Source organism: Bombus bifarius, unplaced genomic scaffold (assembly GCF_011952205.1).
Source record: "Bombus bifarius isolate JDL3187 unplaced genomic scaffold, Bbif_JDL3187 scf7180000007971, whole genome shotgun sequence".
Taxonomy (NCBI): Eukaryota; Metazoa; Arthropoda; class Insecta; order Hymenoptera; family Apidae; genus Bombus; species Bombus bifarius.
This window is the reverse complement of record NW_022884357.1, coordinates 20,207-40,777: the sequence shown is the minus strand read 5'-3', so window position 1 is coordinate 40,777 and position 20,571 is coordinate 20,207. Positions and strand designations below refer to the sequence as shown.

At 42.0% G+C, this 20,571-nt stretch overlaps 1 protein-coding gene across 2 annotated transcripts; it reads right to left on the bottom strand.

The window, feature by feature from the left end:
- Positions 1–2,837: 2,837 nt before the first annotated feature.
- Positions 2,838–19,680, bottom strand: LOC117215144 (headcase protein). Of its 2 annotated transcripts, XR_004489030.1 has the most exons (4): positions 19,476–19,680; positions 19,035–19,220; positions 16,307–18,601; positions 2,838–16,195 (listed from the first exon to the last, which is right to left on the bottom strand). XR_004489030.1 is itself a non-coding variant. In XM_033461570.1 (3 exons), the coding sequence occupies exons 1-3, from the start codon at positions 19,662–19,664 to the stop codon at positions 18,428–18,430; spliced, it is 549 nt and encodes a 182-aa protein (XP_033317461.1). In that variant the 5' UTR covers positions 19,665–19,680; the 3' UTR covers positions 2,838–18,427. The 2 variants fall into 2 exon arrangements, 1 of the variants encoding a protein (XP_033317461.1); XM_033461570.1 differs by having other exon boundaries at positions 2,838–18,601.
- Between the last annotated feature and the right edge of the window lie 891 nt (positions 19,681–20,571).

Sequence of the window (20,571 nt, the reverse complement as noted above, 5' to 3'; positions counted from 1 at the left end):
CAGGCGAAAAGGAGACACACCTATAGAAAAACGCTCACCTATAGAGAACAGAGCGTTCTTCTCCGAATAGATAGAGCAAGATTAAAAATCGGAAACGTTCGTGTTTTTATATCCCTACGGAGCGGAGCTGCATGCAAATAGACACACCGAATTCTAGCTACGATTATCGAGTTCGTCATCCTCGAAGCTTGCTTTCCCTATACACACGACTATAGACCATCCTGTCGTTTCGATGCACACTGTCCTTCCTTCTATCCGCGGTGACATTACCGTGTACCAATCTCACTTAAGACACAAGCCTGGTAGATCGTTCCGAGAGAATTTCGCGAAACCGGCTACCATCGTATCTCTTCCCCCGTGGTTGTGTTGCCTGTTTTTTCTTTTTTTCTTTCTTTCTATCTTTCTTTTTTTCGTTTCCCAAACCGTGGGGGACGAAGACGTTCGAAACTTGCTTCGTACGTCGCAGGGATTGAGAATTACGTTGGCCCTGGAAACCTTCGAGTTGGGTTCAAGTTTTCGATATTTCCAGCCGCTTGACCTCTCTCCTCGCTTTCTCGAGAGCGTCGTCGCTAGACTTTTTACTTCGTCTCGGGACATCGTCGTGGGATTCTTTTTCAAGTTTGAATTGTGACGAGGGAAATCCCAATTTCTCGGTATTCTAATGTCCTCGCGGTCTGATACATCGGTTTCGATAATACGTTATAGATAGAACAATTTCTGATATTTTGGATCATTTTGCAGTCTTTGGTTTCGGATAGATCGCCGTATGCAAGTTGGAAGAAACTCGGTTCCCATGGCGCGCGTAACGAGCAATCCCTGGGACGCCATACCTGAGAGAATTCGGGCTAAATCGAGATAAATCGGGCGAAGCCGCGCCTTAAGTGCTAATGGCAGTCTAGATCGTTAACGTACAGGTATGCGTATGCTCGTTAAGTGTATACAATAATATATGTTATACGTATCGTACCTCGTTTAATACGTAACACGTTTGAAATAAGACCTAACTCTAGATAAGTATACGGTACATACACCATATAATATAATAGATCATTTGTTAATTTTAGATCGTCGTAATATACTCATACCACCAGGGGAAAACATCGTTAAACGTTTACTCTCTTCCTCTTAATATTACCTTTTCCTTTTCTCGTTACGCATTCTCACATTTCTTTCGCTCTCTCACGCCGTATTAATTTTCACTCGACCAAGCATACCGATTTCCTCCGCCCTTTCTCGTAAACTCACACACGCAAATTCTCATTTACACTAATCTACGATCGATCTGACGGTCACTCGTTTCTCTTCTGTCTCGCGTCGTCTTCCTTGTTGCTGCTTCCTTGCGTCAATATTCCATTCGTCGCTCGAATATAATTACTTTTGTTAGAAAAATTTGTACTCTCATAGGGGAGGTATAGAGAAGACCTCGGACTCTGTCTCTCGCCGAATCGAATTCCGAGCAATTTTCACTGTGAATCCTCTCATCGATAAACGATTATCGATCGACGCGGTAGCTCTGCCAGATTTTTCAACTCGTCGATATCCACTTCAAACCGCTCGAATATCGGTAAATTAGCTCCGAATTCATTGAGCGGGAGACAGCCAGGTCGACCAAACGAAACGCTCCTCCGTTGCCACGGCCGACCACGAAGAACGAGGACCATCATTGCAAGAACGTGGCGTTCAATTAAAGCTCACAATCGCGGACCAGCATATTCTTTTATTCATTGTCCTGCCGTATAAACGGACGAATCCCTTTTTTCGCTTCTCCGTTTCCGTTCTTCGCGATAAAAAGGAAAACAGCTAGTCTTTGTTCCCTGTGCTCGCGAGTTCAGGCTTTTCCTTTTCTCTTTTATTTCTTTTTTTTTTTCTTTTTTCCTCCATTTGCACAGCACTCGAGACGTCTGCCAATTAAATTAAATAGTGTCGAGGAAGGATGGACGAATGCTCCTCGAAGCAACGATTCAAAATAAAAGTATATGTCCCTTCTGTTTTCCGGCTCACAGCTTCCGTCCTTGCGACTCGTGTCTCTTTCTCCGGCGTTCTTCATTTGTAATGCAATGATCGTCACTCTTGAACCAGAGGGAGCGTTTTACACAAAGTGGCTCGAGTCGATGTTTCTCCTCGTGGTCGGCGACCAACGGGCATCAGATTTCGTTTCCCTTCACTCTTTCGCTCGCCATCGTCTCTATATCTTTTCTTTCTCCTCTCTTTCTCCCTCTTTGTTCTCCCGTGTCGAAAAAAAGGTGTAGAACGCGGTGGAACGGAAAGGAAAGCTATAGCGTTGGTCTGTTGGCCAACGAGAATTCGTTCGGACAAGGGCTTCCGGAATACGATTTCGTCAACGGAGCTTTCTATACATATACACAGGTACACGAAAGAATTCGAATACTAATTTTCCACGAAACGTACGTTTGTAATAAATATCTCGTAATTTCTATATACATTGTTCAAATTGGTCTCCAACTTTGCCAATATCGTCGCAGCAATAGCAATGATATTTTAAAATGTCGTGTACAACACACGCGATATAGACGTAAAAAGTTTTGCGGTGAATGATCAAAGACTTTCGTGGGCCAGTGTATACCATTTTTCTCCTTTGTATTTTATTCTTGGCGGGCTGCAAATTCACCGATGGGTTAAGATCCTTTCGTTTTTCACACTCATTCGCCACTCATTCGAGATCGCTGATCACCGCGACGGCGCATTCAAGTCGTTCTCGTCTTTCACTGCTCCTTTCAAGAATAAAATCTTTTCGCTCGATTAAATCGCTTCGACTCGTTCTTTAATTCCAAGCAACGATCGATCGGCCGATTTACAGGATCTTTCTTTCTCTTTTCATCGCTGATTGATTTATCGCGACGTGAACGCGCCGACGTTTTTCAGCTATTCGCAAGCTACACGAAGAAATGGGGGATAGCTTCGATCGAGTATTTAATTACTACGAGCAAAGGGTAACCTACGAGTTATGTATACACGAGTCTCGCCGCTTAAAAGCGCCAGGGCTTTTCTCTTCCTCTTCGAGAAAGGATTATCATCTTCGCGAAGGTTGCGCGTGCGATACAGGGAGGTGGGATATCTCGTCTAACCTCTACGATCGAAACAGCAAATAGCGATTATAGTTACGTACGTCTTAATACAATTAACTGCGTGTATATATTGCATTATATATCGAACGCGCGTTAGTTCGAAGGATAATCGATCGAAACGTCGTTACGATTGCTTCTTCCTTCGTCGAAGATTTCCTTGGGAAAGTCTCGCGTAAATTTCATCTTTCTTTCTTATATATCCGATCATTTATCGTGTTTAAATCAACGAGATTCGATCAAATTTCTCGTTTACGAATAATAGAAACTGTTAACGTTCTTTATTCCATTTTTCTCCTTAACGAGAAACCAAAAGAAAGAAACTAACCGCGATTGATTCTTTCGCCACTGTTTCATCGTTTCATCAAAAAGCGATCTGTTCTAAAGAGTCTGACGATTGAATGTAACAAACAAAATTAAAAATGACAAACGTTTAAAAGACACGACGATAACGACGAATACCAGAAACACCTTAATACGCGAGACATCCTAATCTCTGGAGGTAGAAGTTTCGTACGACGCATGACCGCGCTCTTCCTTATACATTTCACGTACATCGATACAGAAATATTCCCGTCAACGAGACAGCGAGCTTACCCTGACAGACAAACGCACTGAGTCCGATAGAAGAATTTCGTACAAGCCTTAAACGTTAAGAATGGTGTATCGCTTTCGAATACCACGTAGCCAATCATGGATCTCCGAAGCGTCTTTTTCTCTCGAGTCACTTCACCCCGTTTAAAAATCGAAATCTTTACTCGATACTTGAATATGTCGATAGTATAAAAAAGTTTAGCGACGAAAGAAAGAGGACAGTAGAGGCAACAGGACTAAATTGAAACGACTCGTTAGAATATTTTCGTGAAAATCGCTCGAGAGAAATACACGCTTCGTGGAAAAATGTTTTCTTTTTTTAACCACTACGAACGAGTCTTCTAGACGTTGATTTCCGATGGAGCGGCAATTTTACGAATCTCGCATCTCTCTTTCTTTCCCTCCTCTTCTCAATTTCCTCAATTTTCCATGCCTCGACAAGTCTTCGTCCCATTTTATCCCTTTTCTCCTTCACTTTCTTTCCTCTTCGTTATCCTTGCTTTGAAGCACCCTCTGTCAGTTGTCCCGTTTGGTCCGCACTACCAGCATTGATTATTTTGTTGCTTTCGCAATGCACAAGAATGCTTGTGTTTTACTATGATTTCTTATTACTCGTTTTTTTTTTTTAACATTTTTTCCTCCTTCGCCATACTTCCTTTTTCCTGATTTTAGATCCGTCTTTCCATTCCTTTCCTATATGCCCTCCGATCGGTCACTCCCCTCCTTCCGGCCTTCACGTTACTTTACAATCGACATTAATTAACGAATTAATTAGTACAAGCTAAACACGCGTTAGAAGAATTATACAACTAGAAGAAAACGCGGGCTTCGCGATTGGTACTCGTTTTTCCACAGAATTCGTTCAACTTCATTCTTCTTTCTCCCTCACTCTCTCTCTCTCTCTCTTTTTCTCGCCACGAAATACGCATTGTGCTTTTTTTCGTATTATCCTTCGTTCAATTTCAGAATGAATTCGGTGAGTTATTCGACTCGAGGAGCATAAGCGTGTTAACTGTTTCTAATTTCTTGAAGAAATACGCGAATTCGATGGTCGTTTCTCCTCTTCGCCACCCTTTTCCGTTTCAAAGGGAACCTCCTCCTCCTCATCACGCGGACGAATTGAAAAGTTCGATCGCACGTGTGAAAGGGCTAAACAGAGGCGAACACCTCGATCAAAGTTTTTCTCAAAAGATCTCGAAAGCATCTTTCTCGTCTTCTTCTTCTTCTTTCCTGTGGCGTGTCTTTTAACTTCTTTTTAAGAAGATGTTTATCTTTTTTCCTCCCTCCTTGTCAAGTTTCCAACCTTCTTTTTCATTCGTATCTTTTCCTTTCTCCTCTTGTCAACAGCTACTAATTTATGTTACGCGACGCGGTTATACGCTTAAACTAAACTTAACACGAGCTATAAATCCTAGCGCGTTTTAAAAAACGTACGACCCTTTTTGCCCGATCTCGTTTCCTGATCGCCTCGGCGATCGCTTAAAAAAATAGGGTACAAAAATTATTCATCTAAATTTCGAAAGCCTTATCCGAATACTACGCGAAGTTTTTTCGTTTCTTTTTTTTTTTTTTCTTTTTTACTTTTCTCTCAGAATTTCCTTTTCTTAACCCCCCGCCTAATAAACACAGCCGAATAAAAATGCCCCGACTTCGAATTACGATTCACTGTAACCAAAAATCGTTACGAGATCCTCGATCACACGCGATGACATTTATCGATTATTCGATTTGACGAATCTTGTTTCTTTTCGAAATACGTATAAAAAAGACTACCCTAAACACGACACGTAGATTATGGTAATTATTACAATTTTTTCTCACCGATATAAAAAAAGGAGATTGCTTATCGTTTTCACGCGGAAGACTCTCCGCCCTCTCGCTTCTCTCTTTTTTTCTGTCCATCGTCGTATTCTTTTAAATGACTTTCCTCAATGACCGATAGAAAAACGCCGAGTATCCTATGAAACGAGCTCGCTCTTCGGATCCACGCGACTATCCGCGCGCGTAAAAACGGAACGACTGAAAGGAAACAAAAAATACACGTCGCTGAATTGGTGTCGATATTCCACGGTGATATTTCCGCACTGTCGCCTCTCTTTCTCTCTCTTCTTCTTACAACCGAGTGCAAAATGTATGTCGCAGTCTTACACACGCAAGGTGTCGTGACGTATACGCTGGAAAAACCGTATTACAAATACACACGTGCAAGCTTACGCTTGGTGTTTCGTGTCACTCTGAAAATTTCACTCGTGTCAGCTTCACGCTTAAAATCTTCAATTGCCGATTTGAAGAAAAAGCGATGTTCTCTTCGATATTTATTCTCTCCGCCTCGACTCTGCTACTTTATTGCGATTCTACGGCTCTACGATTAAGAACAAATTACGAATTATCATCGAAAACATCGATCACGATCGAGGAGAGAATTTTCAGAGTATTTCTCTACGTTGGTGCGAAGAACTCTGCCGAGAGGACTATACTTAGAGACACGGCAGAAGAAAGTACTACTAACAAGGGAATTGGTTAGCGATACACACGATTACATACATGTATATACGTAAGACTATATGTATACACACACAGAGTAAAACGCGATTAAATGTACGTAGGGGAAGGGAGTAGTAGGTGATTATAGCACATCCACACGCCATTCAGACACATTGGTTTACCCCTTGAGGAAATTGCCTGTAAACGGGTTTCGATACTTCGGGGCGGCCTACCAACTAACGATTAATTACGCGTCTCCACTGTGAAAGCTTAATTACGATCGTTGCACGCGCGTATCCATTATCTTGCTTCATCCAAATATCTCTTCACCTTTCTTGCTCGTGCTTTTCCGCACCTTCGTCTCGTTCCTCGAGTGTCCATTGGAGAAAAGCAAACTTTCAAAAAAAAAAGCGAGAATATCCTTGCGTCGTTGTATTCGTGTAATAGAATACAAGAACCGTTATAGAGTCTTGGAGTCGTGGATTTCAAAGAAATCTCATTCTCGATGCAAGAGTTTGTATTCGAAGATTTTCTCCCTTTTTAAATACACCCAGCTTCCAGAAGACACTCGAGGGGGACATTAGCGCGGAACGGTGGCACGAGGGTAAAAATTGAACGCCAGTCACTAGTCCTGAATCGAGAGGATCTAGATGAAGACGCCATAACGCAAAGAATGGAAAACGAAAACGAAGCGAAAATTGAACCGTCGTTCGCGACGAGTAATAGAAGCCGTGTACGAGTTTATGTATCTGTACGTGTATATGTATTTTCTGTGTTCTTTCGTTCTCTCTTCTCTATGGAATTTTTCGTTGCTTTCATTCCCACCATAACGAGACTCATTCACTCTCTTGCTCTCTCTTTGCGATCGATTGGATCACGGCTCGTAAAAACCGGGCCATCCGCGCGCGGTGGCTGAAACAAAACGAAAACACCGGTGAAAGGGAATAAATGGAAACTGGGAGGACCAACGACGATTCGAACGAACGAACGAACGAACGGAACGAAGGTGAAACGCGAAGAGCCGTGAACCAATTGTCTACGCAGCTACACGTCGATTAACTCATCGATCCTCCATCCGCGATATCGATTTGCATATCCACCTTTCTCTCTCTCTCTCTTTCTGTCTCTCTTTTTTCTGTTTTGCGTTTTCATTCGTTTGCTCCATCTCGTTCTTAGAAGAAACCGCGAAATGTCGAAACCTCTGTCCTCTGAATTTTTAAGCTTTTTAATTATTTCCTTTATTTTTATTTTATTTCGTTCTCTTCGTGTAAAAGGTATATTGTACAATATGTCGATACCTTTGATCATTTTTTTCAAAGTTATAGCTTATATGATCTCTTTCATTCCTTTTTCTTTTCCTTTTTTTTTTTTTTTATTTTAAAACAAGAGGAAGCAAACGAGAAGCAGGTGTTATAGGTTAAATAACAACATTATGTTCCTATGTACATTTGTACCTTAGCCAACCTATCTCCAATCGACTCGATAATGGCCGGGCTCCCAGGATTAGTGAACTTTCAGGTCTTTCCGAGCTCCTTCCGAGATTCGTCTACAGAGGGGAAACACCAGCTTCTTGAGAAATTACCTTCACGATATACATATATATTCGTTACAGGGCCAAAGAAGAGAATGCTCGATATACGTTTTTCCTTTTTGTGGTTGAGCAAATTTGGACTGTAGATTCAAGAAGTTGTTCGCAAAAGCTTTGAAAAGTGATATCTCCAACAGCAACCCGTTCAACGTGATTTGGCACCCGATATACACGCTTCCACCACCGTATGACATATTCCGTCGGTTCACCGTGAAAAATCGTAGATCCCGCTCGATTCGCTGGGAGCCCGGTTCTTTCTTAGAGTGTGAAAGACAGCCGGTGTGTGTATTATTTGCGTGGTCGGCGATCGTCGGCCTTGCCTCCCGATCAACCTCTCGATATAAAAATCTTTCTCTAAAAAACGCGCCAAAGAATTCTTTTCACTGGGACACGTCCGTGACTGGACGAAAGAGGGGGTGTGTGGGTTGTTTCAAATAGGTACGTCGTGTAATCTCTCGAGAAGTAAAAAAACCTTCCTCTTTTCATCTTTCGATCTCTCCTCTCTGTCTTCCCACATTCTTTTTTTTAATCCTCTCTTCTTTCTACTTTTCCTAAGCCCTCGTTATTTCGATAATAAACTTTCTTTCTCTCTCGCTTTTTTTCTCTTTTTTTCTTTTTCTTTTTTCTTTTTTTTTTTTTGTAAGGATCAACGGTAGGATTATTATAATCGCGTCGAGAGACAAGGCGCGAAGAACAGGGTCAACGTAAACGCCGTCCGCGAGAAAAAACAAAATCGCTCTCCAGTAGCGCACTCGATAAAATTTCTTCGTCGTCCGTAACACGTTTCAGTATTATAACAACACCATATTTTTGGGCAATGTACATTTTAAATTACACGCATCAATTACAGGAGATCTCCATGGCATAATCAATCTTTTTTTATCTTCTTCATTTTCCCTAATACGCGCTCTCTCTTTCTCTCTCTCTCGCTCGCTCTCTCTCTCTCTCTCTCTCTTTCTCTTTCTTTCACTCTCGCTCATCGTTCTCTTCTCATCGTCGTGTTGGGCGTGGAAAAAACAGTGGCCTCTGAATCAGCGTTTGCAAAAAGGGAGGGAGTGAGATTTATAATCTGTCAAACTTAATCGGGGCTCGACACACGCGAAACCGAAAGGATTTTTTCCACAGGGGGAGGATTATGTATAACCAATCGCGTCTTCCTTGCTTGTCTTTCTCATCTCGATTCGGTTTCCCCGGATCATGGAACGACGCCCTTCCGGTTCCACGTTCGCGTTAATATTATCTTTTTTTCCTCTCTATCTTTCTCACTTTGTACGTCTTTCGATAAGGTCGCGTTCTGTCGATAGACAAGTGGCGCGATTCGGTTAAATGCTTCTTTTTCTTCTCCTCTTTCCAGTTTTTTTTTTTTTTTTTTATTTTCTTTATCTCTCCATTTAATGTTCAACCCTCTCTCACACTGCATTCTCGTCGTGCATCGAATCGCTCAACGTCTTTCGCTCTCGTTCGTTCTGCTCTCATTCATACCTTCGCTCTTTCCACGTTTCTGCGCCTGAAAATAACCGGGTTGGAAAACGAGAAAAACGCTCGACCCCGCGGGCACGTCGATCAAACTTTGACCAACATCTTTTACAACCCGATGGACGATACACAACGCGCCTTCTAATAATTTAATTAATAACTTGAGGTAATTAAGGTATCCGTAGTTTTTCATCAATCTCGCCGCCTTACTTCGATCAATTTCGAAGAAAAACCTTCAGAGACGTACCCGCGACTCTCGCGACTAAAACTAGACGCCAGACGAATGTTCATAGTCGATGGAACCTAATTTAGAAACACGTGTTAAATGGTACCTAAATGTCGAACAATCACGATCGAGCCGTGGCGCGTTCGGCTCAATGGACAACAGGATCGCCAAACGAAAATCAAAGAGAAAAAATAAGATAGAAAGGAGAATCGTATTATTCTCTGCACAATGGACTCATCGATCTGTCGTTCGCGAACGGAGCGGCAAAGTAAAGAAAAATCAATCACCGTACAGATTCGAGATGCTGAACGACCTTGAAATTCTCGCGACAGCTGCCGCGTCGTTCGTTCGTCGCTATGATTGCAAACTAATTAAAAATATCTCTAAGAAACCTACGATGCGATAGCGATAAATCGTACTCGACTACGAGCGATCATCGACGCCGGGGAAACGGACGTCGTCGTACGATGAGTCGAGGAATAAATCAAAGGAGTAGTACATCTCGTTGTAGACCTACATATTATTCTATGCAGAAGCGAAAATTAAATGAAATCTGCTCGGAAGAAAACTAAAGCGATACGGCTACTATCTTTAAACGATTGGAAAAAAGTGTTCAAAGATGTGTCGATGGATCGTCGTTCACTGTTTTATTCCAATCGTTCGGTACAATAAATCAAGCGTTCTATTTAATCGCGACTCGACGCTGGAGGGCGTCGATTTCTTGTATCGATCACAAAAAAGTATCACCATTTCGCGTGCACCCCTTTCTACCCCGTGTGTCTTCCGTACGACTTCGCACAATATTCCTTCCTAACTTAAAAGCAACTCGTACCCATCGGTGGTAAAAAAATAAAATTGTTAAATTAAAAGGACTTTCGCGAGGACCACTGAATCGGGCAACTAACAGTTGCAACGAAACGTCAATTAATTGGTTGCCCGTTTAAACGAAGAACGGGAGTGTGAAACGTAGGGATTTCAAGGAATCGAAAATATCTCGACGGATTAAAAAAAAAAAAGGGGTGGTCGCACGGAAGGACTCTCGACGTCGCCTCGGCAGAAAGGGGAATGAAATTAAAAATGGACTAACGAGCGAGCCGGTGTGCTCGATGAAACGTTAACGAGGAGGCGCTGTAAGAAAAGCTCGAACGCGTTTCTGATCACGATCCACGCGGCTCGGCGATTTATAATTGCGACTACTGAAAGAACATCACCTGTGTACATTTGTATAAATGTGTATGTACGTGTACTTATGCGGTGGTATATCTGCTGTCCTTGTATATATATTAGGTGTGTCGTATTGGTTCGCGCGGCGCGCGTATTTGTTCCAGTGTATCGGTATACCTATGTATGCACGTGTGTGCGTGTATGTGTGAGTGGGTGCGTGTATGTCACAGACGTAAAAAAAACCGACTACAGTGAAAGATCGTGTGACGATTTTCTCCCATCAAACACGCACGTTGTTCCCCTATGTGATTCTCTTTAATTTCGATTAAATATCGCGACGTTTCATCTTTCTCAGAACTTTCAATTGTTTTCGTTTCTCTCATCTACTTCTTAGTTTATTATTTCATGTTTTAGAATTTGTATATTATTTCTTTTTCTTTTCTTATTAATTCTCCTTCAGCCGAACCATGGACGATTACAGAGGTACTCTTATTGTCTCTCGTACTTCGTATTTTTCCTGTCGTCTCGTTTGAAAGTACACCGAGAAGATTAAAAAAACAGAAAAAGGAAGAGAAAAACGAAGGATCATCGTGCGTATTTGGTAAATCGCCACTCGATCGTTTCACGCGTCCACCTCTCGTTTCCATATGAAACGTTGTACGTATTTTAATCACTAAATAGATATACAAGACGTGTTTTTTTTTCCTTTATATTCCTAAGGAGAGCCGTACGAGCGCCTCGTACGAGCGATTCCCGCACGCAGACCTCGTACCGCGTTTATTCTGCGTCTTTATACATTTAATATGCGTGAATTCTGTTACCGTAGTGTAATGTCGTTTATGTATATATAATATATCGTCGTTTATGTATACCTATAGTTGTCTAGCACAGCTGTAAAGAGAACCTTACACACTAAGAGACAAAAAACCGATCCTTAAACGTAGAATTCATATATAATATTTCATATTTATTTTCATATATAATATATATATATATACTTCATCTTCTTATTAGATTATTTTAAATCGCGTGAATGTCCGCGTGAAAAAGAACGTCTCGAAGAACAACCGATATATAAATTGCAGGATAAAATTCTTTTTTCTTCTCGTTTCTTTCTCACCACCATTCTTTCTTCTATTCCTCTGTCGAGCTTCCACAAATACGACACAGTAGCCTATCACTAGAACGATTCTCGATCGCTCGACAATACGATTTCTCTTCGCCTTCCGTTTCTTTCGCGTTTCTCTTCTTTTCCTTTTCGCGGAAAATTCGCTCTTCTTCGGTTTCTCTGTTCGATAGAAGACGATACAACGATCTTCTTAATTCCGCTGTTAGAAACGATCGAGAAGAAGAATTCGCGGCATCGAGCGTCGAGCGATAACCGAGTTAGAGCCGAGTCTCTAAAATATTCAACGAAATTCAAGAATATCTCTTTGGGCGTCGACCGGCTGGCCAGCCGACGGGCGAAACGAAGAAAGTTCTCTTAACTAGAATCTGAAAACCGTCGTTTTCCAATAAACTTACATATTTATCGATGATTTCAAAACCTCTCCTCCTTCGTTACATCACCTCTTACCCTTCATAATGACTATATGCTAAACTCTATTCATAGTTCAACCATTCATAACCTCTCTCCTTTAATTCCCATCCTCGAGACCTTCGCAAAAAGAATTTCTTTTCTCGCGTTTGCTTCATTGTTAGCCCCCCCTCCCCCCTTTGTTGTGTATAATTCCCCAACCACATACAACCCTTAATCCCATCCCCTCAACGTGCCATATAGATGTGCTATTCGATTAATTATCATTAGAAGAATCCACGGACACGATTACGACAATCGACAAGACTCAGAGAAACCCGTGAACACGAGCGAAAAACGTTTCTTCTTTCGTCACACTTTGAGACACCTTTGCGGATGGTCTTTCGTTTCGAATAGTCTCGACCGCGTTCACGGACACGTTTCTCTGTTTCACTCGTCGTACTCTTTCTATAAAAACACCGACATAGAAAATCGTTCGCTCGATGAACGTCGCTGTACGAACGGATCGCGGGGGAAGATTCGAATCGTCGCGGCGAAGAACGCTTCATCAGCAGGCAACCGGATTTTCTTTCCTCGATCTTCCAACGATTATTGCATCGGCTAGCCGCGAGAGAAAGAAACAAGTTCCCGGCACGACCAAAGAATTCTCTGCTCCCGGGGTCGCGTGGATCGAGGTAGATTCGTCAATGGGAGAAAAATTGCGTGTAGTTTCGTGTAGTCGAGGAGAAGGCGATCGTCGCGAACGTGCGTCGTTTCCTCCCTACCTGAAACCGCCCTCCGTTCGTCGACGAGCGTCACCGAGCATCGTGCGAAAGTAGAAGATCGTTACAGCGACTTTTACTTGGGGAATAAAAAAGGTTTAGCCTAGCTTTAATGTTTAGCCTTAAGCAACTACAGAGCGAGTGCGTCATTATGCGTCGACGCACCATAGAGAAACTAATCGCGCTCTTACTACCGTCCGTTCCTTTTCTCTATTTATCGTTCTTCCTCCTGTTGCAAGTTGCAGAATATTTTCTCCAAGTTGCTTCCTACGATTCCTCGATGCAGTTTCTTCCCTTAAACATTCTAGATATAGGTACGTCGACGCGTCGAAACTGACGAAATCTTTTTTACAAATCGAATCAGGTGCCTCGAACGGCGCGGTCCTTTCCACGATCGATCGATGCCGACTTTCTTTCAGAGATCGCGTGTAGTTGAACGAGATAGATCGCCAATCGAGTCACATTATTTCGAACGTGGGTTCGTAGCGTTTGTTTCTTCCAATAATTCGTACGAATCGTATAAAAGCGGTAGAATTTGTTTCTTTTAAATTAGTTCCACGTGATAACATATCGTAGCCAATTAGTTGTGCCGACTACTACTTTTATCATTAGATAGCGAGTTACTCAGTTTGTTGAATATCGAGGTTAGTTTACTTTAATTACGTTCTTCGTCTATGGGTCTGCGTATCTAAAGTTGAGAATCATAATGCTGTATCACTGCATTTGCTAGTTGTCATAAAACAACGTTCTGCGTTTATCGTTGTAAAAAGTTCATTATATGTTTCTCGAGTCATGAAACTACACCGTCGCAAGGATGTAAAATTTCGATCGAATTAATTACGAAACTAAAGGAATGACACGTTTAAAAATTGTAACACAAATAATTTTCGACAAACTTACACGTTTCAGCATTTTGTTTTTAATACCCGTACATAGGTGCTGAGTGTATTACCTCGTCAAATAATTGAATTACTATGGAACTTTTTATTCGTTTCGTAAGTATAAAAAGAAACAAAAGCATAGCGTGGAATCTTGACCTACGCTACTATGATTCTCGGTTTGGCATTTTAAAAAATTCATCACGAACCAAGAGAAAAGAGATCTCGGTTGATCTTGCGATCTCGATGAAATCTCGAAGACGACGATCGATCGAAGGGACACGCGTTGCGATCGGCTTCTCGCGAAGAGGAATTCCACCACTGTTTCCTTCGTTCCTCCGTCGATCGAGTCGCGATAGGAACTAAAAGTGAGCCGATGAATCTCCCGGTATACGTATCGCAGGGCACCTATGGTGTTCAACGACGCGAACCACGTAGCGAAAATTGAAAACGGTAGGGAGTACAAAAAGTAGGCGCGCTCGCGCGCTTCGTGGCGCGAAGAGAAGTTTCATATTTCTTTCGTTTCGCGCTTTTCACGCTCGAAAGACGCGCGCGGAAAACACGCAGGAACAGAAGGTTCCTAGAACGTGTGCGCGCAGGATCGTCGCACACGCGAGCATGACGCGAGCTTCTCGCGTTTGAACCGAAACGAGGAACGAATCGCACACACGTGTAGCATTTTGTTATTTAGTTATACGTCTAGAATCACTGGGTATGAACAAAGAAGTAATAAAAACGAATATATCAACCACCACAGCTCCGAGATTATTTCTAATTGCTAAAATCGAGCACGAAATTTCTATGTGTGTTTGGGCTATGCTTCGATGTAGCTTTTACGACCATACATGCGTATATCGGTACTTATAAGTCACGGAATATTTGATATATTCGTAGAATACGCGATGAAATCACACAATAAACGCGAATGAACGAAGAACTTTCGGGCAAAATATTTACGAAAAATATTTTGTTTTTTACAAACGAATGTATCAAGAAGATGCTTGAACTTGCTATCTAAAATTTGTTCTTATTCGTCTAGGATTTATTAAGAAAGAAACATCGATTGATTTGAAATCATTCGGAGTATTTTCAAATCAAATTACTGAATTACGAAATTTTAGTTAGTTTCGAATAATGCAAAAAAGAAATTCTTCTTTAGGAACCGTTATAATTACCGATCCAAACGTGACTACCATTTAAAAAATTGGAACTAAAGCTTCCAAAACATAGTTCGCCACGTTTACCTGCGGCTCGTTTCTAAAAAAAAATTCCTCGATTACAAGGTGAAGTTGATGCGTTATCGATGTGTGTAATCCGTGTGTTTTACACGGAAAGCTATAAATTATACTATTTTTTTGAAGATTTTACATCGAATTTACTTTATCAGAATTGTTTAAAATTAGCAAATATCCTGCGACTTATAAACGAAAGTGTACCCTTGATAACCAGATGAAAAGCGAGGAAGCTAAGAAAATCGGGTTTCGAACAACCGAAAAACATCTATGGGAAAGATTCACAGACTCGCAGTTACTTGTTTTCCTGTTTCCCTTCCATTCTCTCACAATCTTTCTTCCCGCTATTTGGCACTCTGAGAAAAACGTAACGAGAGACGATCCTCCAACAACTCCATCTTCTGCTCTGTTCGTTCCCGTCTGTGTGTGTTCGTCTGTGTCTCTCGACTGCTTAGACGCAAAGAGGCTTGCTCGCGACACGACAAAAGCGAACGATAAAAAGGAAACGAAGAAAACTGAACGAGAAACGCGGTTTCGTTGCGTGGCAAAATCGGACGACGTTGATGATAACGCACTCTTCGGCTCGTCGTATTCGGCTACCCAAAAAAGAAGTGTTCCACGCGGACATAATGTACTTCTTTTCATCCCCGAATACACGTGTGCATTCAGAGAATTAGCGCGTCCTCTTGTACAAATATTCTTATTCCATTCTTCTCTTTTTTTTTCCTTTTTTTCTTTTTTTACTTTTTCCCCTTTTAATCCCTCTACGTCTCTCGTTCTTTCTCGCCCCTTCCACTCGTACACAGAAAACGTTTTCAGCAATTTGTGCACCCCTTTCTCTCCCCCTTCTGGTTCGTTCGCTCTGATCCCACGTCTTACTCTCACTCGCTGATATTCTCATAGATTAAATCGTCGTATAGTGTGTGCTCGGTTAAATGAAGCCCGCCACCGTAACAGCCTCGAACATTTCTCGAACGAACGAAGAAAAGTGAAAGAAAAGCACGTAAAAGACGAAACAACCTTCTTCTCCTTCTTTTTCTCCTTCTTCCTATATATTCTCGCGCTATCAGACGAAGAGAAAAGAATCTCGTGGCGAGATCGAGCAACGAAGACGAGAAAATGGTTCGTGAAAGGCGTCAGGCAACGGGGTTCACGGGGTCCTCGCTAAAAACCTGTACGGGACAATATAGAAATCTCCTAAATATACTTCCCGGCGTACGAATGGATTAAGTATACTTTTAAATCGAAATAACGTAAAGAAGGTACACGATCGACTATACTACCTTGGGAAAACGGTGGGCGGTCTTCTGTTTGTGGGACGGCCGCTATTGATGGACAGCAACGACCAGCATCGCCAGAAAAACGAAGATTTTATTTCTTCTTCTTTTTTTTCTTCGCTCCCTTCTTTCACGCTGTCATCCATTCTCGTATTCTCTCTCTCTCTCGCTCGCTCTCTTACAAACGCTCCGTCCTTTCTCGCTTACGTTCTGTACCATTCTTTCACAGGCTTTCACGAACGAACCTGCATATGGCCCGTTCTTCTCTTTTTTCTCTCTCCCTCTCGTTCTCTCCCACTTAATTACGTATTTACACTGGCTACTTCGGGCGCCCATGGCTTTCGACCACCCTTCGGGAGTATTTCCAACGTTGTAAAATTGAAACAAAAGAGGGAGGGAAAAGTATTAGGGGATCGAGGAGAGTAAACGAGGCTGCGTTTTCATCTGTGGTAAACCAGTCGTATGTTTCGAGTTATCGAAAAAGGGAGCGAAATATATAAGGATGAAGTTAAAGGATCGAAATTTAGGGAGAGAGAATGGTCTCGAGGGCGGAAGATCGCTGGGCGCCCGGCCGTTCAACGTGAAAACCCATCGAATGAGTCGTAGATCCTTAAACAAAATCAACATGGCCGCCATAAACGTATAAACTAATAAAATGTAAAAAAAACAACGTTCTCGATTATCTAAGTAACAAACGATAGTTCATTATCTCTTCCCCCTTTTCGTTTCGAAGTGACCATTTTCTTCTTTTTTCTTTTTTTCTTATTTTTTTTCTTTTTTATGTTTGTTTCTTATACATACCTACGTAATATACAGGAAAGTTAGACCATTTTTTTTTCTTTTTCTTTTTAGCGTTCTGCGTATCTCGATCTATACTTATCTGCAATTCGTAATTTTTGTTTCTTCGTTTTCTTCTTCTATCCCTCCAGTTAACGCAATTCAACTATGGGACGCGAGGGACGAATCTTATAAAAAAATCGCTGCTCGATTCGAAACGCGTCAACTGACGATAATCGACGACGTATCGATCTCGTTCGACATTTTTAAACCTAATTGTTCGACTTCCCTAAAGCTAACAAGATTTCCTCGAACGGCTAATTTCCTTTATACATACGCCTATTCTATTCGCTATGATATTTGACTCGCATTTAAATTCGACTAATCGTATCTCTGCCAATAGAACACGAAGAATCATGTAAAGACACGTAAAGACGAACGAAAGAAAAGGAAAATGAAGGAACTTCCCGCGCGTTTTACTAAACGTTGTTTCCTACGCAAACTTTTGCTAACTTAAAGATCAATTCCACCAGAAACGTACTCCAGTTCTGGGATTTGTTGATTAATCTTACCAATAATACTGACGATAATCCTTGGCTCGAATTCTCGCCAAGAGTTGAAGCTCCGCCGAATCGATCGATACGCCGTCGAGATGCGTTGGTTCCCATGTCGATCGATGGGATGAACTCGTCGTTGTGGCCCAAGTACACGGATTCCCTCGTCCCTCGCATTGAATTAACATAGATAAACCCTACTATATCGACATTGAGAAAGAAAAAAACCTTAAACGTTATCGCTGCTACGGGAACTCGCCGGTAATGACCTTACACGTCCGCTTTATACTCTCGATCTCAGGTTAATCGACATTTCGGCAAGATCCTGACACGTTCGTACGCAACATAAGAGAAAATCATTTTCTTGACTCGCTCGATTGATAACTGGAAACACATTGGCAATGTTCCCGAAAATCGGAACGCTCGAATGAAAAACTAAAAATTGATCGTTTCTTGTAAAAACAGAAAAGAAAACTCGTTCTTGCCGAGAAAAAATGAATAAAAGAGCGTAGAAAAAGCGAAGTGCCGAGCCTGAGATTTTTCACGCTCTTGTTGCTTTCTTCTCGCATTTTTCGTCTTCTTCTCCTTCTTCTTCTTCTTTTCTTCTTCGTCGTCGTTATCTTCTTCAGGTGGATGATAATCGTTTACAGGAAAGAATTAAAACGATCTGACGAGCGTGGGGGGGGGGGATGATCTAGAGCAAGGTCGCCCGGAGCAGGGAGATCAGTGGATCGAAGAAGAGGGGACACGGGTCAGTCGCGATGCTTCGACGCCGGTTAGCTAAGTTCCCTAATGGTTACGGCCACTGGCTATAAAGCTGAAACTGCTCGCGGGTGAAGCAGATCGAGAGCGGTTTTACGAAGTGGGCGTCCACGGCTCGGCAATGCGGACACGCGAATACGCGGCTGTAGTCCGAGTAGAAATTGAGCCGCTGGTGCGGATAGATCAGTGGCTTCTGGCAGCTGTTGCACTGTAACAGACATTAGTATTTTTCCAACGTTTACTTGTGTACATATATCCAAGTACCTACGTTAAAAGATCGTGAATACTTTTGTGCGCCGAAGTGTTTATCGGTTGAGTACCTGTTCACTGGCAGATTGAGTACCGGTGAGAGAAACTCGAGAGTCAGATAACATATTTAAAGATACGATATTTAACACGATGGTGTCCCGAGTACTTGTTCGTTGGAGAATCGAATATCGGCACTCGTAAGAAGATGAATTTCAGCTTTTCACGACAGCTACAGATAAAATAATTAATATTTTCACTTCTTCGATAGCAGCGTCCACCGTAGTCGATACACGCGAAATACGTAAGTCGTCATCTGCTTATCTTTTCCAGAACGTCGTTGATTTTAAGAACACATCGTTGCGAATAACAAAGACGCCGAACGAACAACTTACCTTGAGTCGCTCGGTGCAACAAGGCATGGCAGCGAAAATATCGTAGCTGTACATTGTACCAAGGACTAAGCTAGATCCGTCCCACGGCTGAGTACAGCAACGACAACGTACGGGTTGGCCACCGCTGCCTTCCAGGCAGCTCATACACACAGCGGACAAAAATTGCGTGCGACCTTCGACCTTAACCTGAAACAGCAATCACGTCATAGATTCACATTCCAGCTAACTGTAGAATATGAAAAATATGCAAAATATGAAAGAATTGTTTCAATTCGATGTTAAACGCTTTATTAAAACGTTCAGAGTGCTTTGATTTATCGAGATAAGAGCAAGATTAAGAACATAAGAATCGGAAGATCGTAGACGCAGTGAATTCGACGCGACTGAAGATTATTTAAAATCGTGCGAACTACACGAACAGCGATTGAAACTTCGAATTACCTCCGCGCAGGCGGACGAGTGTTGTCTGGGTGACAAGAAGAAGGTACCATCCACCAAGGGATACCTGTCGAAGACTAGCATGGGTGCTCGACAAAGGACGCAGGAAACTCTGGACCATTGTAGCGCGGCCAGCGTCGACAAAATGAAGCATCTGGTATCATCGTTGCCATGATTGCCCTCGTCTTCCATCTGTAACAAGAGAAAAATAAATCGTGAGCGAGTTTCGACAACATACTCGAAAGAAGCACCGTAAAGGAGAGTACAGTCGATTAAATCCGTTCGTCGTAAAGGAAGAAAAAGGGGATGAAGGCATAAAACGCGAAGGCTCTCTCGATAAACTAAATAAAAAGCATTTTCGTGCGCAATCTCGTTCACAGTTCGCTCAACAGCGACATATCGTACGGGATCGATAATTTAAACGCGGAATTATCCATTTCGCGAGTCGTGCGAACGCTGCGATAACGTTGGAATAGCGAAACAAAGAGCAAATATTCGTTTGGATTCGAGTTAAAGCGGAATTACGATCGAGAAGACTGCACAGGTGATTGGGGGAGAAAGAGAGAGAGAGAGAGAGAGAAAGGGAGAGGATCGGATATGGGCGAAAATATGGTAAGGGGCGTTTTGAACGGAAGAGAGGTGTTCGATAAGAAAAGGATGAGTTAAGAACGAGCAAAATGTCACGTCCTTAATGACGAAAGAAGGAGGAGGAGAAAGAGAAAAAAAGAACCGCGGTCTACGCAGACAGGAAATGAGAAGAAAGGGATTGGTAAGGTGTTGTAGCGCATCGGTGACTGAATAAATGAGAAGGTTAGTGGGCAGAGAAGTTTAAGATCCAGATAGAAAGAGGATTTTCTGCCTGTGACAGGATAACGCTTTCGACGAGTATTCATACATTTTCGACGCTTTAAAACCGTATGATAAATATAGCTCGCGTTTCGAAAAATATCTTGTTTAACATGCTTTGAATGTATCGGGGGTTTGATCTAAAATTTATAAATTTTCAAATAGTCCTCGTTTAAAATGACGCTGTCTTTAACTTTCTTCTTGTAACCATCACGTAACCTAAATAATTTGTAAATTCCATTTTCACCACAAG

Excerpts from the sequence above, each read along its gene's own strand:
- LOC117215144 (XM_033461570.1), bottom strand. The coding sequence starts at position 19,664 with ATGGAAGACGAGGGCAATCATGGCAACGATGATACCAGATGCTTCATT. Across the intron at positions 19,221-19,475 it reads ACTCGTCCGCCTGCGCGGAG|GTTAAGGTCGAAGGTCGCAC; the intron begins GTAATTCGAAGT and ends TTGCTGTTTCAG. Across the intron at positions 18,602-19,034 it reads GTTGCACCGAGCGACTCAAG|TGCAACAGCTGCCAGAAGCC; the intron begins GTAAGTTGTTCG and ends TGTCTGTTACAG.